Source organism: Bubalus bubalis, chromosome 3 (assembly GCF_019923935.1).
Source record: "Bubalus bubalis isolate 160015118507 breed Murrah chromosome 3, NDDB_SH_1, whole genome shotgun sequence".
Lineage (NCBI taxonomy): Eukaryota > Metazoa > Chordata > Mammalia > Artiodactyla > Bovidae > Bubalus > Bubalus bubalis.
Window position 1 is genome coordinate 20,313,515 of NC_059159.1, and position 18,210 is coordinate 20,331,724.

At 57.0% G+C, this 18,210-nt stretch overlaps 2 protein-coding genes across 3 annotated transcripts; one reads left to right on the forward strand and one right to left on the reverse strand.

Annotated features, from left to right (window-relative positions):
- Nucleotides 1–172: 172 nt before the first annotated feature.
- CNTNAP1 (contactin associated protein 1) lies at nucleotides 173–16,970 on the reverse strand. Of its 2 annotated transcripts, XM_044938935.2 has the most exons (25): nucleotides 16,217–16,970; nucleotides 14,665–16,055; nucleotides 13,695–13,796; nucleotides 13,407–13,600; nucleotides 12,709–12,856; nucleotides 12,424–12,627; nucleotides 11,579–11,763; nucleotides 10,915–11,058; nucleotides 10,083–10,344; nucleotides 9,488–9,637; nucleotides 9,050–9,221; nucleotides 8,466–8,572; nucleotides 8,205–8,324; nucleotides 7,632–7,835; nucleotides 7,305–7,461; nucleotides 7,091–7,218; nucleotides 6,643–6,828; nucleotides 5,677–5,898; nucleotides 5,183–5,422; nucleotides 3,948–4,301; nucleotides 3,550–3,677; nucleotides 3,033–3,126; nucleotides 2,600–2,845; nucleotides 2,441–2,488; nucleotides 173–1,545 (listed from the first exon to the last, which is right to left on the reverse strand). In XM_044938935.2, exons 2-25 carry the CDS (start codon nucleotides 14,729–14,731, stop codon nucleotides 1,235–1,237), a joined length of 4,173 nt encoding a protein of 1,390 aa, XP_044794870.2. In that variant the 5' UTR covers nucleotides 14,732–16,055; nucleotides 16,217–16,970; the 3' UTR covers nucleotides 173–1,234. The 2 variants fall into 2 exon arrangements, with proteins under 2 accessions (XP_044794870.2, XP_025135889.3); XM_025280104.3 differs by having other exon boundaries at nucleotides 14,665–16,970.
- CCR10 (C-C motif chemokine receptor 10) lies at nucleotides 15,585–17,748 on the forward strand. The gene is made up of 2 exons (XM_006055725.3): nucleotides 15,585–15,621; nucleotides 16,491–17,748. The coding sequence occupies exons 1-2, from the start codon at nucleotides 15,598–15,600 to the stop codon at nucleotides 17,562–17,564; spliced, it is 1,098 nt and encodes a 365-aa protein (XP_006055787.1). The 5' UTR covers nucleotides 15,585–15,597; the 3' UTR covers nucleotides 17,565–17,748.
- Nucleotides 17,749–18,210: the final 462 nt, after the last annotated feature.

Sequence of the window (18,210 nt, forward strand, 5' to 3'; positions counted from 1 at the left end):
GTTGGGGGAGATCTGGGGCAGGGGGTTGGCAAGAACCAAGCAGCCTTCCAGCAGGCGATGCCAGGATTCCAAGCGCTCCCCATTAAAGATTCTGGAGCTGTCAGATTAGTTCCCTGAAAGTCATCCCGCTTATCCGCTAGCCACGCCGCCAACTACCACACACAGACTGGAGCTCTGTCACTCTGCTTTATTAGAACAGCTCCGAGACTGAGAGCACAGCTTCAGAGTGGAGGCTGATCAGGCTTGGGTGAGTGACCAGCAGACCTCATGAGACTTCCAACACAGGAGAAGCACACTGGGCTTCTCAACACAGGAGAAGCACACTGGGCACAGAACAGGACAGTCAATTGATTTTGTCTTTTATATATAAACTGATAATTTAAAAAAATTAGAGTGATATATATAGTTTCTCTAGAGAGAGACTTTGAAACAAAAAATATATATAAAGGATATGACCTCCTAGACAAATGAAGCAGCATCTCTGAGCGGAGGAAAGAGGGCTCCTCATGCATTGGAGAGGGGGGCCAAGCCTTTGGACAGGCACCAAGGCTATTGCATATCTTGGAGGAGGGAGGAAGAGTAGAGGGCTGGCTAGTCAGTGTCTGCATTATTCTCTCTACATTGCAAGTTTTTTTATGGCTTTGGCTAAAGCGTGTAAAGCAGCGGAGGTACTAAGGTGCTAAAGTGAGGCCTCTCGGTCTCTGTAAAAAACAGAAAAGGGGGGTAGGGGGCAGCAATGAAGCCCTCCTAACCCCCAACTGAGGGGAAGCAGGTGGAAGATGTTCTGCAGGGGAGGGGGGAGGCCGGGGGGTATGACTGAGCAGCCTCCCCCATGCCCTGTGCGCCCCTGCAATCCCACACATCTGTCCCTGCTGAGATTGAATATTTGAAGGGAGGTGGTTAATCTCCCCTGCACTCTGGTGTTAATCCCTGGCCGTAGCTGGGACAGGGCTGGCAGGAAAGGCCTGGGCCAACCCCGAGGCTTCTTTGGGGCAGGCAAACAACCAGGAGCCTGGGGAAATGGGGATGGGCAGGGCATTGGTTTTAGGCAGTGAGGCTCAGCCACTCCCTTTGGTCCCATCTGTAGCTCTGCCCACCAGACTTGGCAGGAGGGAAATCCTCTAGATGAGCAGAGCCAGCTAAGAGGAGCCACATGTCCCTGCGAGGATGGGGTGGAGGCGGGATTGGGGAATTCGGAGGAGACGGGCTTGGTCCTTGAAGCCCCTCTCCTGATTCATTCAGATCTGGACTCCTCCAGAATCTGGGGTAGGTTTTGGTCCCGGGGGCCAGGGGCTGGGGCTGGGGCTGGGGCTGGAGCTGGAGCTGGAGCTGGAACTTGGGTGGAAGCTGGTGTCGGGGTTGGGGCTGAGGCTGGGGCTGGGGCCGGGGCCGGGCCTGAAGTAGGCAGGGGAGGTTTGCTGCCAGCGTGGTAATCATGTGTGGCCTTGGGCTCATTGGTGTGGTAGGAGCCCTTGTAGCGATGATTCTGTAGATAGAAGAGCACCAACATTCCCACCAGTCCCAGCAGCAAGAAGGCCACCAAAACTGAAAGAGAAAAAAGGAACAATTCAGGGCAGATCTCTGGGTTTCACCTATACACAGACACACATGTATCCTTTTGGCCTAAAGCATATGTGTCCGACAGCATCAGCTGTACAACCACATCAAGCTATTCTTGATGTGTCTGGTTGGTCTAAAGTCCTGGCTTCTATTCTGTTTCTAATATTAGAATTTCTGTTTCTCATATGGTATATGTAATGTTTAATAAATTTCTTTTTCTAATAATAGAATTCTATCCTATTTCTAATACTCTCTTTCAACATCCTTGGTACTTACACCAATTTCTCATCTTTCTGGATGTTACTCTACCCCTGTTTCCTCATCCCTTAGCTTTAGCCCCAGTTATTTTTTTTTATAATGGCTTCATTGAGATATAGTTAACATACCATAAAATGTATTCTTTTATAGTGCAGTAAAGCACTCTTTAAGACACAGTTCCTGCCTAATTCTGGGACCTTTTAGATATTAAACCCCTGACTTTGGTGGGAACGTGTGGCCATGACCCAACAGAGGAGCATATGACTTAAGCTGCTTATCATGAAGTGAACATTATCTGATCCACAAAGTCATAAAGTCAGAGACTTGACCAGCAATGGAAGTGATATATTGAGTCAGGCAGTGATAGGCACATCACTGTAAAAACTTTGGCCCAGTTTTAATATTTCATTTCATTTCTATTAAAATCTATAGAATCTGCCAATATTTAAAAATCTCCAAGCTGATTATCAACTACCTTCAGCAAAGCCTGTGTCAAGGTTCTTGGCACCACCATATACTGAGTGCCTTCACTACCCCTCAGGCCTGAGGATACGGGACAGGGAGGGAAGGCTGACAGCCAGAGGGTAGAATGAGAGGTCAGGGTAGGGACGGTGCCACTCACAGCCCAAAAGTATAGCAACCCATCCGTCATCATGGTAGTACGGGAAGTCTGAAAAAAAGAGAACACACCAGTTAGGAGGAGTCTCCTGCAGATTAAGAGTCATTTCCTTTCCCTGTCGTCCCTCTTTTCCCTTCCTCTTCTGTGTCCCTGGGGATGTACCTGGGGGAAGATACCAGGGGTCCAGCTCAGGGGGCACCTCTGAGACAAGGCGTGGCATGGCTCCGCAGTTAGACTCAGACAGCTCTCCCTGGACACGAAGGGCCTCAGCCAGCTCCGAGGTCATGGGTCGAGGCGTTCGGAAGTGGGTCTTGAGAGGAGCCACGTTGTTGAATCGGACACCAGACAGACAGCCCGAGAAACCCGGTGTGTTGTAGCGCTGGATCTCTGGGTCAATCACTCCAGTCTCTGAGGGAGAGGCAGCCCAGAAAGAAGGGGGCTTAGAACCCCAACAGCCCTGGCCCCTCTCACCACCCCTAGGTTCCCACTTCTCTTTAGCAGCACCTTCACTGCCACTCCCCATCCTTCACCCTCCTCTGGACTCCAGAGGAGTCCACAGCTCCCGACCCCAAATGCCGTCTCAACCCCAGCTTACCCATAACGCGCCCCAAATACAAGGCCTTGGGCGAGTCTAGCTGGCTGTCCACCAACAGTGAGAACTTCTGTTCCGTCAGGGAGAAGTAGTCCACCTGAGTGGGGAGGGGAAAGGAGATGAGAGGGCGAACCAGCAGCAGACATAGCCCAGACCAGGCTGGGACTCTCCTCTCCCGACTGGTGGTGGGTCCTAACTCAGTCCCACGTGGGCAAGTCCCGGGCCCAGACATAGGAATTGGTATTAAAAACCTCACAAACTGGTTTTGAGCCCTGTCTTTGCAGCTTACGGTGGTTTGGGGAAACCACTTTACTGCTGGAGCCCCTTTCGTGACTAGTCAAACAAAGATAAGAAGAGCTGCCTACCTGAACTGCCTCACCAGGGCAATTGTGAGGTCCCATGATACTACATGTGAACGTTCTCTGTACATTGGAATGTGCCCTACAGATGCTAAACATTTGCCATTTCCCACTGCCACAGCCTTGATGATGAGGTTATGATCTGAACCCCCGGCACACACCTGGATGAAGAGGTTGCGGTAGACCCGGGTGATGTTGACACTGTGGGGCTGGCCGTCCGTCACAGGGCGGGTGGTGAGCTGGTACACATAGGGGCTGGTGCCCAGCTGGTAGCGCAGCTGCAAGGTCCCTGTGGGTGGGAAGAAGGAAGAAGGGGGTCTCCCCTCAGCTCCCAGAGTCCCCATCTTTTTTTCTTTTTGGCTTTGCCATGCTGCCTATGGGATCTTTGTTCCCTGACCAGGGATGGAACCTGTGGCCCCTGCATTTGGAAGCACCAGGGAAGTCCCCCAAAGCCGCCACCTTGGAAGAGCACTTGAGTCCTTGTATTGGTCAATAGTTATGAGAACGGAGGGCACCCAGAGGAAGCTGGAGTGGAGGGTGAGAGCTGTGGGGAACTCACCATCTTCCTTGATGAGCACGGCCATGTAGTCACGCACAAAGGAGCTGACATAGAGCAGGACGGCGGGGGCAGACTGGGTGCTGAAGCTGAAGGACACCTCCTCTCCAGTGACGTTGTAGACAGGTCCGCGGTAGCCTGGCACTGGCCGGCCTGGCCTCGGGTAATCAGGCAGACGGTACCCAGGGCCATGGTAGCCGGGCACGTAGCCGGGAGTGTCATAGCCAGGGATGTAACCGGGCTCATAGCCCGGCACTGGCCGGCTCAGCATGTGGGAGAACTCCCGGGCTGCGGAGCGCAGCGCCGACTGGAGGTTATAGCGCATCCAGGTGCCAGGCTCAAAGAAACCGCCAATGTCTGAGGCAGAGGAGTGAAGTCAGGGCCCGTCCCCACCTCCAGACGCTATGTATTCATCCACGCACACCATCCGGCACGTGTCCCCAGTTTCTGCTACACCACAACCCATCTCCATTCACTTTTAGGTCCCCTGGCGGCCCTACGTCACGGAATGGAATCTTAAAATCTTAAGAAATGGAAAAGATCATCTGATCCAACCCCTGCGCTTTACAGATGGGGAAAGCAAGGCTCTGAAACAGGCCGCGACTTGCCTGAGGATACATAGTAGGTGGAGGGTCAGAATTAGAATCAAGATACCCCAAACCCACCTGCCACTACTTACACTTCTAAACCAAGACCAAAGGGCTTCTGTGGGTCCCTTAGTGCCTGTGTCTTCCTACCTCACCAGTGACCTACCTGCTCATGCATCCTCCTAGACCAGCCTTGGGGAGGATGTGTTCTTGGTGTATGTGCAGAATCTTGCTATGGTGAATGTCAAGGCTCGCCTTAACCAAGAACCAGGCTGTAGACATGTTTTAGGTGTGCAGCGATTGTCAACTAGGAAATGGCATAGGAGGGCATCGTGCAGCCTGATGGGGATATGCTTGCAAGGCGGGGGGCACCTGGGTTCCCTTGGTGACAGTGAGAAGATGGGGAAGTTATTTGTATTGTTGCTGTTGTTCTTGTAGTGCCAGCTAGCTGTGCCATCCCTTCCTTGTCCCGCTTTATTCCTTTGGAATCACCCAGCAGCTTCAGCTGCTTGAGAGCCCAGCTCAGAGCTCAGGAGCCCAGGATGAACACAGTCCTCCCCGACGCTGACACTGCGTCCTCCCTCCTTCCTTGCCCTCCCTACACCCCATGATGCCCTCTGGCTCATCCCTCCCGCAGCCAGCAGCACTGACCATGGTTGCAGTATGGCCCATCGAAAGCCGTAAGGCCGCAGTCACAGGTGTAGTAGCTGTAGCGCTCCACACAGCGGCCGCCATGGAAACAGGGGAACCGGGGGTGGGCGCAGTGGCCTGTGCAGTTGGGTGAGGTACCCTCAGAGGCATTGGCACGGCCTTCCAGGTTCAGAGTCACTCCATTCAGACGCATAGCCCTCAAGCAACCCACGAAAGGCCGCCTCTTAAGCTCTGCAGATCCTGGGGGGAAGGTGGGCAGGTGGAGAAATGGGTGTAGAGCAGAGACGGGGGAAAGTATCGGGGTTGCAAAGGCAGTGGAGGGCTAGAAGAATGGAAAAGATGCCAGGGACTGGAGAGGAAGGGTGGGCCTTGGCTCACTGTGAGGCTGAGGGGATTGCGACCTAAGAGATGGGGTTTCTGGAAACAAGGAGAGTGGCCTCGAGAGGGTAGGGTGGTGACAGAGGCTTCAGACCTGCCTCCAAGTTGCTGCTCACCAACATACAGGGGCCGGTCGTACTCCAGCCAGATGTAGGTCTGCAGGGGCATCGGCCGTAGCACCCAGGGCCGGTGATCCACACGGAGCCGGGCCTGCTTCACGTTGATTTCTGCCCGGACGAGGTGCCACTCGTCATCGTTGAACTCGAAGTCGTCTGAGTGCACCGTCAGGTTCTCATCCCCATTCCCCACGTCAAAGGCGAAGACTACGTCCCGGGACGCTGGACAGTGTGGGGGCGGGGGTAGAGAACTCAGAGCCCCCAGGGCCCTCACGGGGTCGACACAGCCCTTCTTCTCTGCTCTTTGGAGCTCCCTGACTGTCCCTCCATCTGTCTACATGTGGGCGTGCTAAGTTGCTTCAGTCCTGTCCGACTCTTTGCGACCCCATGGACTGTAGCCCCCCAAGCTCCTCGGTCCATGGGATTCTCCAGGCAAGATTACTGGAGTGAGTTGCCATTTCCTTCTCCAGGAGATCTTCCTGACCCAGAGGTTTGAACCCCTGTCTCTTATGTCTCTTGCATTGGCAGGTGGATTCTTTACTAGCTTGCACCACCTGGGAAGCCCAGTCTGTTTACAGCCTGGGACAAAACCCATAAAGTGCTTAAAACCTCATACCTCTGGTCTCCCACATTCCCAGATCCCTGGAGCCAGCTTCCCAGCCCCACCTCTCAGGTTAGAAGCATAGCTCATCAAATAGGAGCCCCACACACCCCTCCCCCAGCCAACCCACAGGAGTCCAGCTTCCTCACTCACAACTCAGGGGCCAAAGGTCCAGAGAGGCCAAGTGGGTGCTCAGGGTCACAAAGCCAGCTATCGAGATGGAGCTGGGTCTAGAAGCCAGGCCCATCTAAAGCCCTTCCCATGCTGCCTTTCAAAGGGGCATCTGGCCTTGCCACTTACCCCAGCCTCCACCCACCCCACATCTTCCCCAGGGATCTTCCTCCCCCACAGGTCTGCTTGCTCACTGTTGAGTTCCACCCGCACGTAAGGTCGGCGCCACTGGCAGTAAGGGCCCCCCATATTCTCTAGGAAGACTCCTGAGGGAGCCGAGGTCCTGAAGTAGAAAGAGACATCAAGGCTGTGGTTGGCCCGGATTGGGGGAAAGCGTAGTGCAGCCCCAGTGTGGAAGGAGATGGTGTTCCAGGAATTTCCTACAGAACCAAATGGAGGAAGGCCTTGTCAGCAGGGCGGGAGGCAGGCGACAGGGCAAAGGGGGACAGCTGGGAGAACCCAGGGAGAGACTAAGGCGTGCCATGAAAGAGAGGAACGTGCAGGTGCAGAGGAACAGGCGTGGGCATGTCACAGATGGAGCCAGGGTGTCCTGGAGACCGCCCCCCTCCCACCCAGTGGGTCAGGGCTTTGGAACTAGAGATCCGACCCCGCGAGGGCACACAAAAAGTCTCTGCCACTCACGGTCGCCGTAGCACCGCAGAGGCCTCAGAAAGAACTGGGCCTCCGAACTGGAGCGGTTCGTGTCCCCCACCACCACCTGAGTGACAGGCAGATGGTCCACAAAGGTCAGCAGGCCCTTGTCGGTTCTCCTGTGGGGATGGGGATGCAGTGGCTCAGCCCTTGCTGCTCGGCAGCCCCCAGCATCCTGAAAGCCCTGTTCCTCTGCCCCCCTTACCACTGGGGCTGGTCGGCGTCACAGTTACAGTGCAGAGCGGGGTCCACGCAGCTCCGGTCCAGACCACAGGCACAGCGCTGGATCCCAGGCTGCGAGCCGCCCCAGTAGAAGTGCTGCTCCTCGTTTCGGCCAATCCAAAAGCTGTAGGGGTAGCCTCCTGGGGAAGAGGGGCAGGCAGCTTCCAGGCCCCGCCTCCATTAGCCTAGGGCTCCTCCCTCAGCCTTCCAACCAGCCCAGGCCTCTTTCTGAGCCCTCTGGTGCTCTTCTCCCAGACCCCATGGGTCTCTCCTCCAGCTTTCACCCTGCCCTCCCCACCCCAGCCCTAACCTGCTGTGTTCAGCAGCCGGGAATTGTAGCAGGAGAACTCGATCCACTGCTCACAGTGCTGGGAAGCATTGGCCAGGGCACTGACCTCCTCCCAGGATGCATTCCAATACTGGACGGCCCCGAGGAATGGCCGCTCCATGCTGGAACCTGTCACCCGAGTCGTCCACAGCCTGTCATGGCGCACAACTGTCCATGCCCGGTTCTCTGGGGGAGGGGACGAGGCGGAGCTGTGGCTGCAGAGAAGCGTTCTCTACCCACCTCCCTACTCGCCTCCAGCACCACTGCTGCAATTCAGAGCCGATACATGAGGCCAGAAGCTCCATGCCAGCCCAGCTCTAAGTCTCCAACATCATAGGCCAGCCATGAGACCGCTGGAATGGGTCAGGAAGCTGAGATCTAGCTGCAAGGCTAGATTACAAACTCCTGAATGTTCCCTTCCCGCTCTGTCCTCCTTTACCCCTCCACCGTTTAATCTTACTGGCTCCGGTCCACCCTTTCATCCTTCCTTGTTCCCCCCGACACTCCCACACTTCATCGTCCGCTGCCCATCACCCCTCAATCAGAGCCACTTACCTCGGATATCACAGTACACCACAAATGGCTTCAGGGGGCCACTACCATCAGGATCAATGGTGAAGTTTCCAGAAGTTTTCCCACTGAGTCGGTAAGCCTCACAGGATTCCTTATACAAAGCTGGTGGGTAGTGAGTTGGGGAAAAGGTAGTTATGGGGTTGGGGGCTAGAAGGGCCAGCCCCACCATCTTTAGCGGCCTCACGATCCCCAGAAACTTCCTGACTCTCCCCCAGACTCTCCCCCACACTCCAGCTGGCTTACGCTGGTGGCAGGTCTCCCCCTTGTAGCCTGTCAGTTCACAGTAGCAGATGAAGTCATCCCAAGACTGGTAGCAGCGACCGTCATGCTCACACATGTTAGGGCTGCACCTAGGGGAGGGGGTCAGCACGCAGGGAAGGAGCCTTATGGGGAGCTGCAGAGTAGGGTCTGACCCCTACAAGCTTCAGTCCCAGGTCCTGAGAGCACCAGAACCCACCTAACATACTCCACTTAAGTAGCCAGGTAGAAGCCTGAATGCTGGGGCATTAGGCAGGCCTCAGGGCTCAAGTACTATTGTTGCCTCTTCCCCAAAGGAATTAATAATGCCTTATATCCCCATCCTTACCTCCCCCCAAAGAAAACCCTCTAGGACCAAAAACAGATGCTTCATTTCCATTCTGAGCATGTGACACTTTAAGGGAATAACTGGGAAGTGAGAGGTCAAGAAGCAATCATCCCCAGGTGGGAGACTCAGGAGCTGGGACCAGAAGGGAGATCATTGAGAAACGCCATTCCCAGCACTGGGAGACCGTGGAAGAGGGCTTTGGAGGGGGTCACCTCTTGGAGGGAGAGGGGCTTCTGGATACCTATCAGTGATGCCACATGTGTCAAAGAGGACCTCAGCATAGTATCCAAGCCGCCGGCCCTCCACCAGAGTCAGGTTGACCAGTTGACCATCCACCTTGAGCAGCTCCATGCAGCCATGGAACGCCGTCTGGTTGGAGTGGCAGCCCGATCGACTGGCTGGCTTGGGACAACCTGGAGCAACCACCCCTGTGAGGCCCTCCCCAGGGGAGACTCCAGCGACCCTCCCCCAGGGAGATGCCAAGGGAGAGCCAGACATGAAGGAAGGAAGCAAGGAAGGGGGCCAGTAGACAATGACAGTAACGTTCCAGTCCCCAAAGCCCCAGAGAGGCAAGAGAGATTTACTGCTACAAAACTCTCCATGTAGCCCTATCTGGGTGGACTTAGATGGGGCCTTCCCACCCAGAGACAGGGGTCTAGCCAGGTTGACCTCCACTTACCTCCAAAGAAGTATGAGGTTCCTGTACGGATCAGCAGTGGGTATGAGACCCTGACCTCTGCCCCCTCCACATCATCAATGCTGATGACTGCATGGTTTTCCTGGGCCACAAAATTCACCTCATGCCAAAAGCCATCATTCAGGCGGAACCCTGGACAGGACAGGAGGACAGTGTGGGTGGGGGAGGCACCATGCTCTGGAAGAGTGTCTTGAGTGGAGAAGCAGCAACCCCACTCTGTCCTAACAAAAGCCTCTGTGCTTCCCATTTTTACACTTATCACACTGAGCAGTGACATCCCCAAATGTCTCTCTTCACTATGTGGAACCCCAGCGGCTGACACAGAGTCAAAAGTCATCAGTGAATGATACCTACAGGGACCCTCCAAATGGAGTACCAGGATTCTCAGCCTTAGTCCCTCAGATCTGCCCTGCCCTCCAACTCCCAGCTGTGTACATCCTGGGACCTCTTGCAGGGCTCCCTCCCTTCCCTCCCTCACCCCTCTGAGATGCAAAGGTCTCAGTCCAGGTCTACAGTCTCCTGTGTCTCTGCCCTGCTCTGGCCTCCTTTTGCCTCCCCTTCCTCTCCCTCTGCTCACCAGCGGCAAACTGAAGCTTCTTTCGGCCGGTCTGCACCACGGACACGTTGACCTGCCCTTCACTGAGCATCAGCTCCACGTGGCCCAACCCATCCCCCAGGGAGGAGAAAAGCAGCAGCCCAGTGAGATCCCAGGTGCGGAAGCGAAAAGAGACTGCGAGGCGGCCGCGGCGGGGGAAGCCAGGCACTTGCACGAAGTTGTGAGGACCTCCGAAATTGATGGGATGAGGAACCGGGTCCAGGCAACGGAATGCCACCTTACCCTGGGGACCCAAGTGAGGATGCATCAGCACCCAAGCTGATGCCACGCCCCGGCCTCTGTGAGGAGCCAGGTTCCCTGGGTGTACCTCCCCAACCTCACCCCGCCCAGAAAAACGTCCAGGTGTGGAGAGGTCTCCAGCCACCAAGTCAGCCCTCAGGACTCTTCTCGATGATCTACATCATCTCCTGATCATCTCAGGAGCGCCTGATTAGCTCCTGAGTTGGAGTAGGGGGTACCACATAATACCTAAACAGCCCTCAAGTCCCTCCTCAGCCCCTGCGCTGTGTGACCCCCCTGGCCGAGCCACTCCGGGCCGCCACACCATATTCTCTTCATTTATAACTGAGGAGATGGTGAGACCAGACCGCAGCTTTTAACTAGGCGGGAGCGGGGTTGGGAGCTGGCCTTTCGCACCTCCTGTGAGTCAGTGATGCCCCGCCCCCAACGTGAGCAGCTGGCTAGGGAGAGGGCTCCTAGGCTTTTAGATGATTCTTAAGATCTCTCCCGGCTCCACCCACTTGTTCCCGGAGGCTTTGATGCCCCGTCCTCCCAGATCCCCCTGCCCACTGGCCTCGAAGGTGATCCGGGAATGGCGCCGCACGGCCAAGTCCGCGATGTTGACTCGGTTGAAGATGACGTTTTCTATGCAGCCGCGGAAATTATGCCGATAGGCAAGGTTCTTCTGCGCGGCGCCCACCAGCCCCCCGATGAACATCTGGGGGCGGGGTGAGGAGTAAGCTTCCCTAGATGCGGCAGAGTGCGCGCCCTTCTCGCGCTCCCGCCCGTCCACTTTCCCACGCTCAGGCTGAGGTCTGAGACACACATTCCCCCAGTACCGGTATTGAAGCTGGAAGCTCGCTGGGCCTCCTGAGGCTTGGGTTTTAGCCCTGACCCCACCACAACTTGGCTGCATGCCCTTGGGTAAGTCGATGAACCTGTCTGGGGTTCTTTATCTGCACATCAGGGCCAGGAGAGGGCAATTTTCTCATCTTGCCTGATCCCCCAAGTCCAGATTTCTAGACTCCATCTCAGCAGCTCTGGGGTGGAGCCCGGAAATCGGCATGCTAACATCAGCAACAACAAAAACCCAAGCTTTTCTGGGAGTTTGCCAACTCCTGCTAGCAAGTTCAGAAAGCAGAGTCTTACCTCTGAAAGAAGTGCCACCCCCACCCCACCCCCCCACCAGCCCACCCAGCATCTCACTTAACCAAATGACTCCTCCCCTCTTTGCTCACCTCGTTGTCCAGGTTCAGTCTCTCGAAGTCGCCATTGAGCACGAAGCGCTGCACGTAGCCGTCCAGGGTGAGATTTGCCTCACGGCCAAATCGGTCGACACGCACGTAATGCCAGTGCTGGTCATTGAGGACGCCGCCAGCGCTCACGGTCGTGTGACCCGGCCTTGGCTGTATGGGGCTGCTGCCTGAGGGTGGGGTAGGGCGGGGTCAGACCGGGAACCTGGAGAACCCCACTTAGGCCCTACCGCCCAGCAAACCCCCCAGGCGGAGCAACAGCCTGCAACACAGAGGACGAACTGCTTAAGGCCCAGGACGGCCAGGGAGGGTGGGCACATAGAGACTGGACCACCCTCAGCCTGCGATGGATCGGTGGCCATTGGCAAGTACGGACTTAGTCATTTAATCCCTCTGAGCCTCTTCCTATCACTAAAACGGGGCACGATAGCTGGTTCTACCTCATCATGTGCATATTATGGAAAGCGAATGAGATACAAAATAACAACGCTTCAGGAGTGTGTGTGTGTGTGTGTGTGTGTGTGTGTGTGTGTGCGCGCGCGCCCGCGCGCGCGCCTGTATACGTATATACAATGTTTTTACAATGAGGAAACAGACTGGGGAAGTGCTTGTCCAAGGTCACACCGCTGGTAGGTGCTAGGTGCTGGAATCCGCTTGTCCTAATTCCCAGTCCTGAGTTCCGCAAGCACCAAATTTTACACGAAGAAGGCAAATGGGTCCAAATAGTTAAGGAAGGGGAAGATAAGGAATGGGGCGCGGCTTCGCGGAGGAGGTGCGACAAGGGACGTGGGAGGAGAGCCTGGGGCTCCGCGCCGCGGCCGCGAGCTCACCCAGGCTCATGTGCAGCAGCAAGTGCGCCCCCTGCAGCTCGAGTGTCACGTAGTCGCCCTGGGCGCCCTCGGCGTGCAACAGGAGCCCGTCCTTTTCTTCGGTTTTGAAGCTGAAGGCGAACACGTCCCACAGACTCCGGCTGACCCCTCTCGGGAAGCGGTACGAGATGGCATCATCGCCATCGAAATACAGCACGTCGGACTCTGCAGGAAGGACCGTAGGTGGGTCGGGGGCCGGGGGATTCTGTCTCCCGCCCCGCCCCCACCACGACCCCGCACCCTTACTGTAAGGGCAGCCGTAGAGGCCAAGCCTCAGGCCGATCTTGCCGCGCGGGTTCCAAGCCAAGGGCACGATGCGGATGTAGCGCGCCGTGAAGTGATAGTGCAGGTCGTGGCGAACCACCGCCGACTCGTTCACGTTACCGAAGAAGGTCTAAGGGCAAGGGGAGAGGGGTGACCACGTTCCCACACTCTGCTTGCTTTTCCACAGCCTCCCAGCCCGCAGCTGTCGCATCCAGCTAATCTCGACCTCTGGAAGGCAGACAGTCCTTATCTCCTCCGCCTTCCTGACTTTACAGTTTCCCTAGCCTAGAGCGTCCTCTCCACCATCCCAGTATTTCCTCAAAGGTCAACTCAGATGTCGCCTCCTCCAAGAAGCTCTCCCAGATTTTACCCTGAAGTATGTTCAGTTCAGTTCAGTTCAGCTCAGTCGCTCAGTCGTGTCCAACTCTTTGCGACCCCATGAATCGCAGCACGCCAGGCCTCCCTGTCCATCACCTGTTAAACCCTGTCAATTGGGCATATCCTGAACACAACGGCAAGCAGACAGTCCTTCTGGACTGAGTCCCTGGAGTGAAAGTCACTGCTCCTCATCTGTGCCCTCACCACCACCTCCTCCCCCCTCCCCTAAACCTGTGCCCAGCCCAGCCCAGGTCACACAGTTGGGAAGGTTCCCAAGTGTGTGTGCAGGGATCCTGGAGTACCGCGTTGTGCCCTCGCTGATAGAACGGTGTCCAGCTGTCCACTCGGTCGCCGTAGAGCAGCATGTAACGTGTGACCCAGTCCCACGAGTTAAAGGAGCCCTGCGTGGCCACAGCCCGAATCCGGTGCTTCTTCATTAGGTCGATCTGGAGCCAGGGATTTGGGTCCCCAATCCGGGGAGACCATCCGCTTATGCCTACAGAAGGGACAAGGGCTTTCACCACTAGCTCCCCCTTTACCTCTAGCCCTTCAGAGTCCCTCACCTCACCATGGGGCACCACCGTGCTCACCGTGCAGCCGGGCAAAGCGGGGCGCAGTGAAGAGCCCATAGTAGGAGGAGGCGCCCAGGGACCGTGCATACAGGGGCCCCACCAGCTCCTCGTCGCAGCCGTCTGGGTTGCAGGAACAGACATGTTTATCAGGGCAGCCCCTCCCAGTCCTTCCAAAGGCCCAGAATGCTGAGCAACTGGTGCTTGATCTTCACTCCCCCCAGTGCAGACCCAGCCCTAACTTAAACCACCTGCTCAACCTGGCCTGCAGCAACAGCTGCACGCTGAGGGGAAGCTGCCTTCTCCTCCTGGGGGACCCCCTAGGTCAGACCCTCCCAAGGACCAGTTGGAGTTCAGTACTCCCCAGAACACAATCCCAAACCTCAGCATCTTTCAGAACCTGAGTCACCCCAAGACATCAATCCGTCCCCAGACTTAGCCTCAGTCCCATTCAGCAGCATCCGCAAACCTGCACGGAGCCCAAATGCAGGCCTAGCCCCAACCCCAGCCAGTCCTAGCACCACCAGTTCCATGTCCAAACTCACCATCTATACGATTTGGCTCACCAAATACTGCATGGATCCCAACCCCCATATCCAGCCCCAGCCTTAGCCGCAAACCCCAAACCCTGGTCCCTGGGCCAGCTCCAAGCCCAGCCCCAGTCCCCTTAACCTTAGCCCGAGTCACCGGTACCACTCTTATTCCCAACCCTCAAACCCGGCACTCGCTCACGCTTGGATCCCAGCCCCAAGTCCCCGCCCGGGCCGACTCTATCTTCAGCTCGGAGCCCAGCCCCAGCCCCGGGCGCGCGCGCCAGCCTCGGAGCTGCATTGCGGAGCGCGGGGGAGAGGCTGCAAAGGATGAAAGCGCGCGAGTGCGCGCCGGCCGAGAAGAGACCCGCGACCACCCAGCCGCAATGCGGTGCGGGACCCGCCCTGCAGACCTCGTACTCCCGGGCCTAACCCCGCCTGCCTGCGAGCCCGGCACTCACAGTAGCCCCAGCCCCGGGCTCCTGAGACCGCGGCGAGTAGGATGCAGAAAAGCCGGAGACGCATCATGCAGGGCTGACGGGTCTCGGCGGCCGCCTTCCAGTGCCCGGCTCCGGCTAGGGCTCCAGTTCCAGCTCGGGCTATCCTCCTGGGTTTTTGCAACGAATGGCTGTCTCTCCCCCTTACCCACCCCTCTCTCTTCCCACTCTCCCCCAGCCCTTCTTTCTTGTCTCCCTAGGTGCCGTTCCTGCTTCTCTGCTGTTCTCTCCTCTCCTTCCACCCTCTCTCCTCTCACCTCCCCCCTTCCCCAGCCTCGCTCTCCTGGCACGCGCCGCTTTCCCAGACCCCGCGCAAGCGCGCGCCTCAGCCCCGCTGCGAAAGGGCGGGGGTAGAGAGCCTCCGCCACCGGGAAATACCCTTAATAACCCGAGGCTACAGGGACTGTGGCCGCAGAGATGGGGGAAGGGAGACAGGGGCCGGCTGGGGGATCCTGGAAAATCCAAGAAGACAGATGGAAAGGGAGGGTGCTTGGAGATAGGGAGAAGTGTAAGTAAAAAGAATCTAACATTTTCAGATAGCAAATTCTGCTCCAGGCACGCGTGCTAGGCACCTTCATTACCCTGTGAATTCTGCATTTTTACCTCACTCCATTTTGCAGATGAAAAACCTGAGGCTCAGAGAGGTAAAAAAAAAAAATTCTTCAGATCCCACAGGTAGCTACCACGTGATAATATTACAAAACCCATTCTTTTTCTACTGGGAAGGTAAAGGGAAATTTTTTTTAGGAGGTAGAATAGGAAAGTTAGGTAAAGAGGGCTCACAGACCCTCATCCCCACCTCCGTCTCAACCCTTCTCCCCGCCCCTTCCTTCCTGTCCCATTAGTTTATAACTTCTCTCCCCGGTGGCTTTACCTCAGAAACTTGAGTAGCCAGAGATGGGGACTGAGCCCGCAGAACAGGTGGGAGTGGGGGCAGGGGGGAGGAAAGGGTTACAGGGAGGGAGGGTAAAGGTGAATGGATGGGATTCCCCACCTGGCACCAGGCCTCTGCCTTCCTATGACCTACCTACGATGTCTGGAACCCTCTGGGACCAGCGGCCCTCCAGATAGAAGGGGCTAGTAATGAGAGGCTGGGGTTGGGGGACACGACTGGGGATGAGAGGAAGGGTGAGCTGAATCTTGAGGTCTAAGGTCCTAACTGAGCCCAGAAAACCTGAACTCCAACCTTTATGTCATGAGTAGTTCAGCGAAGCTTGTACTGGAAGCTTAGGGGTGGGGGTGAGGAGGAGAGAAGGGAAAGGAGAGAGAGAAAACGATTCTCCAGACCAAGCAAGGATTCCAGGGACCAAGTCTGAGGCAAAGTCTGAATATGGGTGTTCGTCCAGGAGATGGCGCTGCAAAAGAACGGAAGCTCTTAAGATTTATTAATAATGCAGACGCTGGGCCTTCAGAGAGCACAAATGCTTCACATTCATTATCTTCCTTATTTCAAACAATCCTCGTTTCAAACCACCCCCTCAGGAGGGCTGGTCGGGATTTCTGATCTCCACATTACCTATTAGACAGCTGGAGAGCCAGAAAAGCAAATGATTTGCTCAAGGTCACCCAGGAAGCTGGATGTAGGGACAGAAGGGGTGCGCCGGAAGTCAAGGCCTGTAGAGGATATGCTAGGAAGAGTTTGGAAAAGAGTTTATGTCTTCTCCCTGTGTACTGTACCATTGGTACCTGGTCACACACCAGCTCCTAGCTTGGAATGCTTGTGTGGGAGGGGGAGCCGTGTGGTGGAGGCTTGTCTCATAAGGTCTCTCTTCTCATTATGGCCTCCTCAGGTCTCCTGGGGCCCCTACTCTGGGGAGGATGAGGCATATTCGGTTGAGCCGTTGCCAGAGCTCTGCTACAAGGCCGACGTCCAGGCCTTCAGTCGCGCCTTCCAACCCAGTGTCTCCCTGACGGTGGCTGCACTGGGTCTGGCCGGCAATGGCCTGGTCCTGGCCACCCATCTGGCGGCCCGACGTGCTGCCCGCTCGGCCACCTCCGCCCACCTGCTCCAACTGGCCCTGGCCGACCTTCTGCTGGCCCTGACCCTGCCCTTTGCCGCAGCCGGGGCTCTGCAAGGCTGGAGTCTGGGAAGTGCCACCTGCCGTGCCATCTCTGGCCTCTACTCGGCCTCCTTCCACGCCGGCTTCCTCTTTCTGGCCTGCATCAGCGCCGACCGCTACGTGGCCGTCGCGCGGGCCCTTCCAGCTGGACCGAGGCCCTCGGCGCCGGGCCGTGCACACTTGGTCTCAGTCATCGTGTGGCTGTTGTCGCTGCTCCTGGCGTTGCCCGCTCTCCTTTTCAGCCAGGATGGGCACCGGGAAGGCCAGCGGCGCTGCCGTCTCATCTTCCCCGAGGGCCTCACGCAGACGGTGAAAGGGGCAAGCGCCGTGGCGCAGGTGGTCCTGGGCTTCGCGCTGCCGCTGGGCGTCATGGCGGCCTGCTATGCGCTCCTGGGCCGCACGCTGCTGGCCACCAGGGGGCCCGAGCGCCGGCGCGCGTTGCGCGTCGTGGTGGCCCTGGTGGCGGCATTCGTGGTGCTGCAGCTGCCCTACAGTCTCGCCCTGCTATTGGATACTGCCGACCTCCTGGCGGCCCGCGAGCGGAGCTGCCCCGCCAGCAAGCGCAAGGATCTGGCACTGCTGGTGACCGGGGGTTTGGCCCTCGCCCGCTGCGGCCTCAACCCGGTGCTCTACGCCTTTTTGGGCCTGCGCTTCCGCCAGGACCTGCGGAGGCTCCTAAGGGGTGGGGGCTGCAGTCCAGGGCCTCACCCTGGCGGCGGCGGCGGCCGCTGCCCCCGCCGGCCCCGCCTTTCTTCCTGCTCGGCTCCCACTGAGACCAACAGTTTCTCCTCCTGGGACCACTAGGGCTGCGAATCAAGAGGATGGGGCGGGCTGAGGAAATGTTTCCAGGGAGAGTAGTGGGAAGGGAGAGTCGGTGGGGGGCACTGAGAAAGAGGTAGGGACCTTAGGAATTGCTTCTGTACTTTGGCACATTAAATAGACAACATGGAAATGAGATGCAACTCAACAACTGTTACTATTTTTGAGTCACCGGCTTGGAAATGATTTGTAGCAGGGCAGAAATGGTGGTTCCCCCCGCCCCCCCTTCCCACTCTCCCGCTCTTGGCTCTGAGAGGAAGGCGCCGAGAGCCTGGGTGGGGGTGGGGGGTCTCATGAGCATGCTAAAGCTCTAGACACTGACACCCACTCTCACCGGGCCTCTGCCAGCAGAGGCAAGGTGGGAAAGTTGCCAGGCAAGGAGGGGTGGGGGTTCCTCCTGATACAGTGCAAGGAAGAGCTTTCTAACAACTACAGTGCTATCCAGTAATGGCTGCCTTAGCAAGCACCGAGTTTCTGGCCTCTGGAATGCTCAGGCTGAGGCTGTCCGGGACTGTGTGTGCCTATGCCTGGTGTGGGGGTAGGAACGGGGCCAGGAGATTCCCGTTTTGGGTGTGCTTTTGGATTCAGTTACCATTCTGGAGTCCCTTCTAAGGTTCTCTTTTGGAGACAA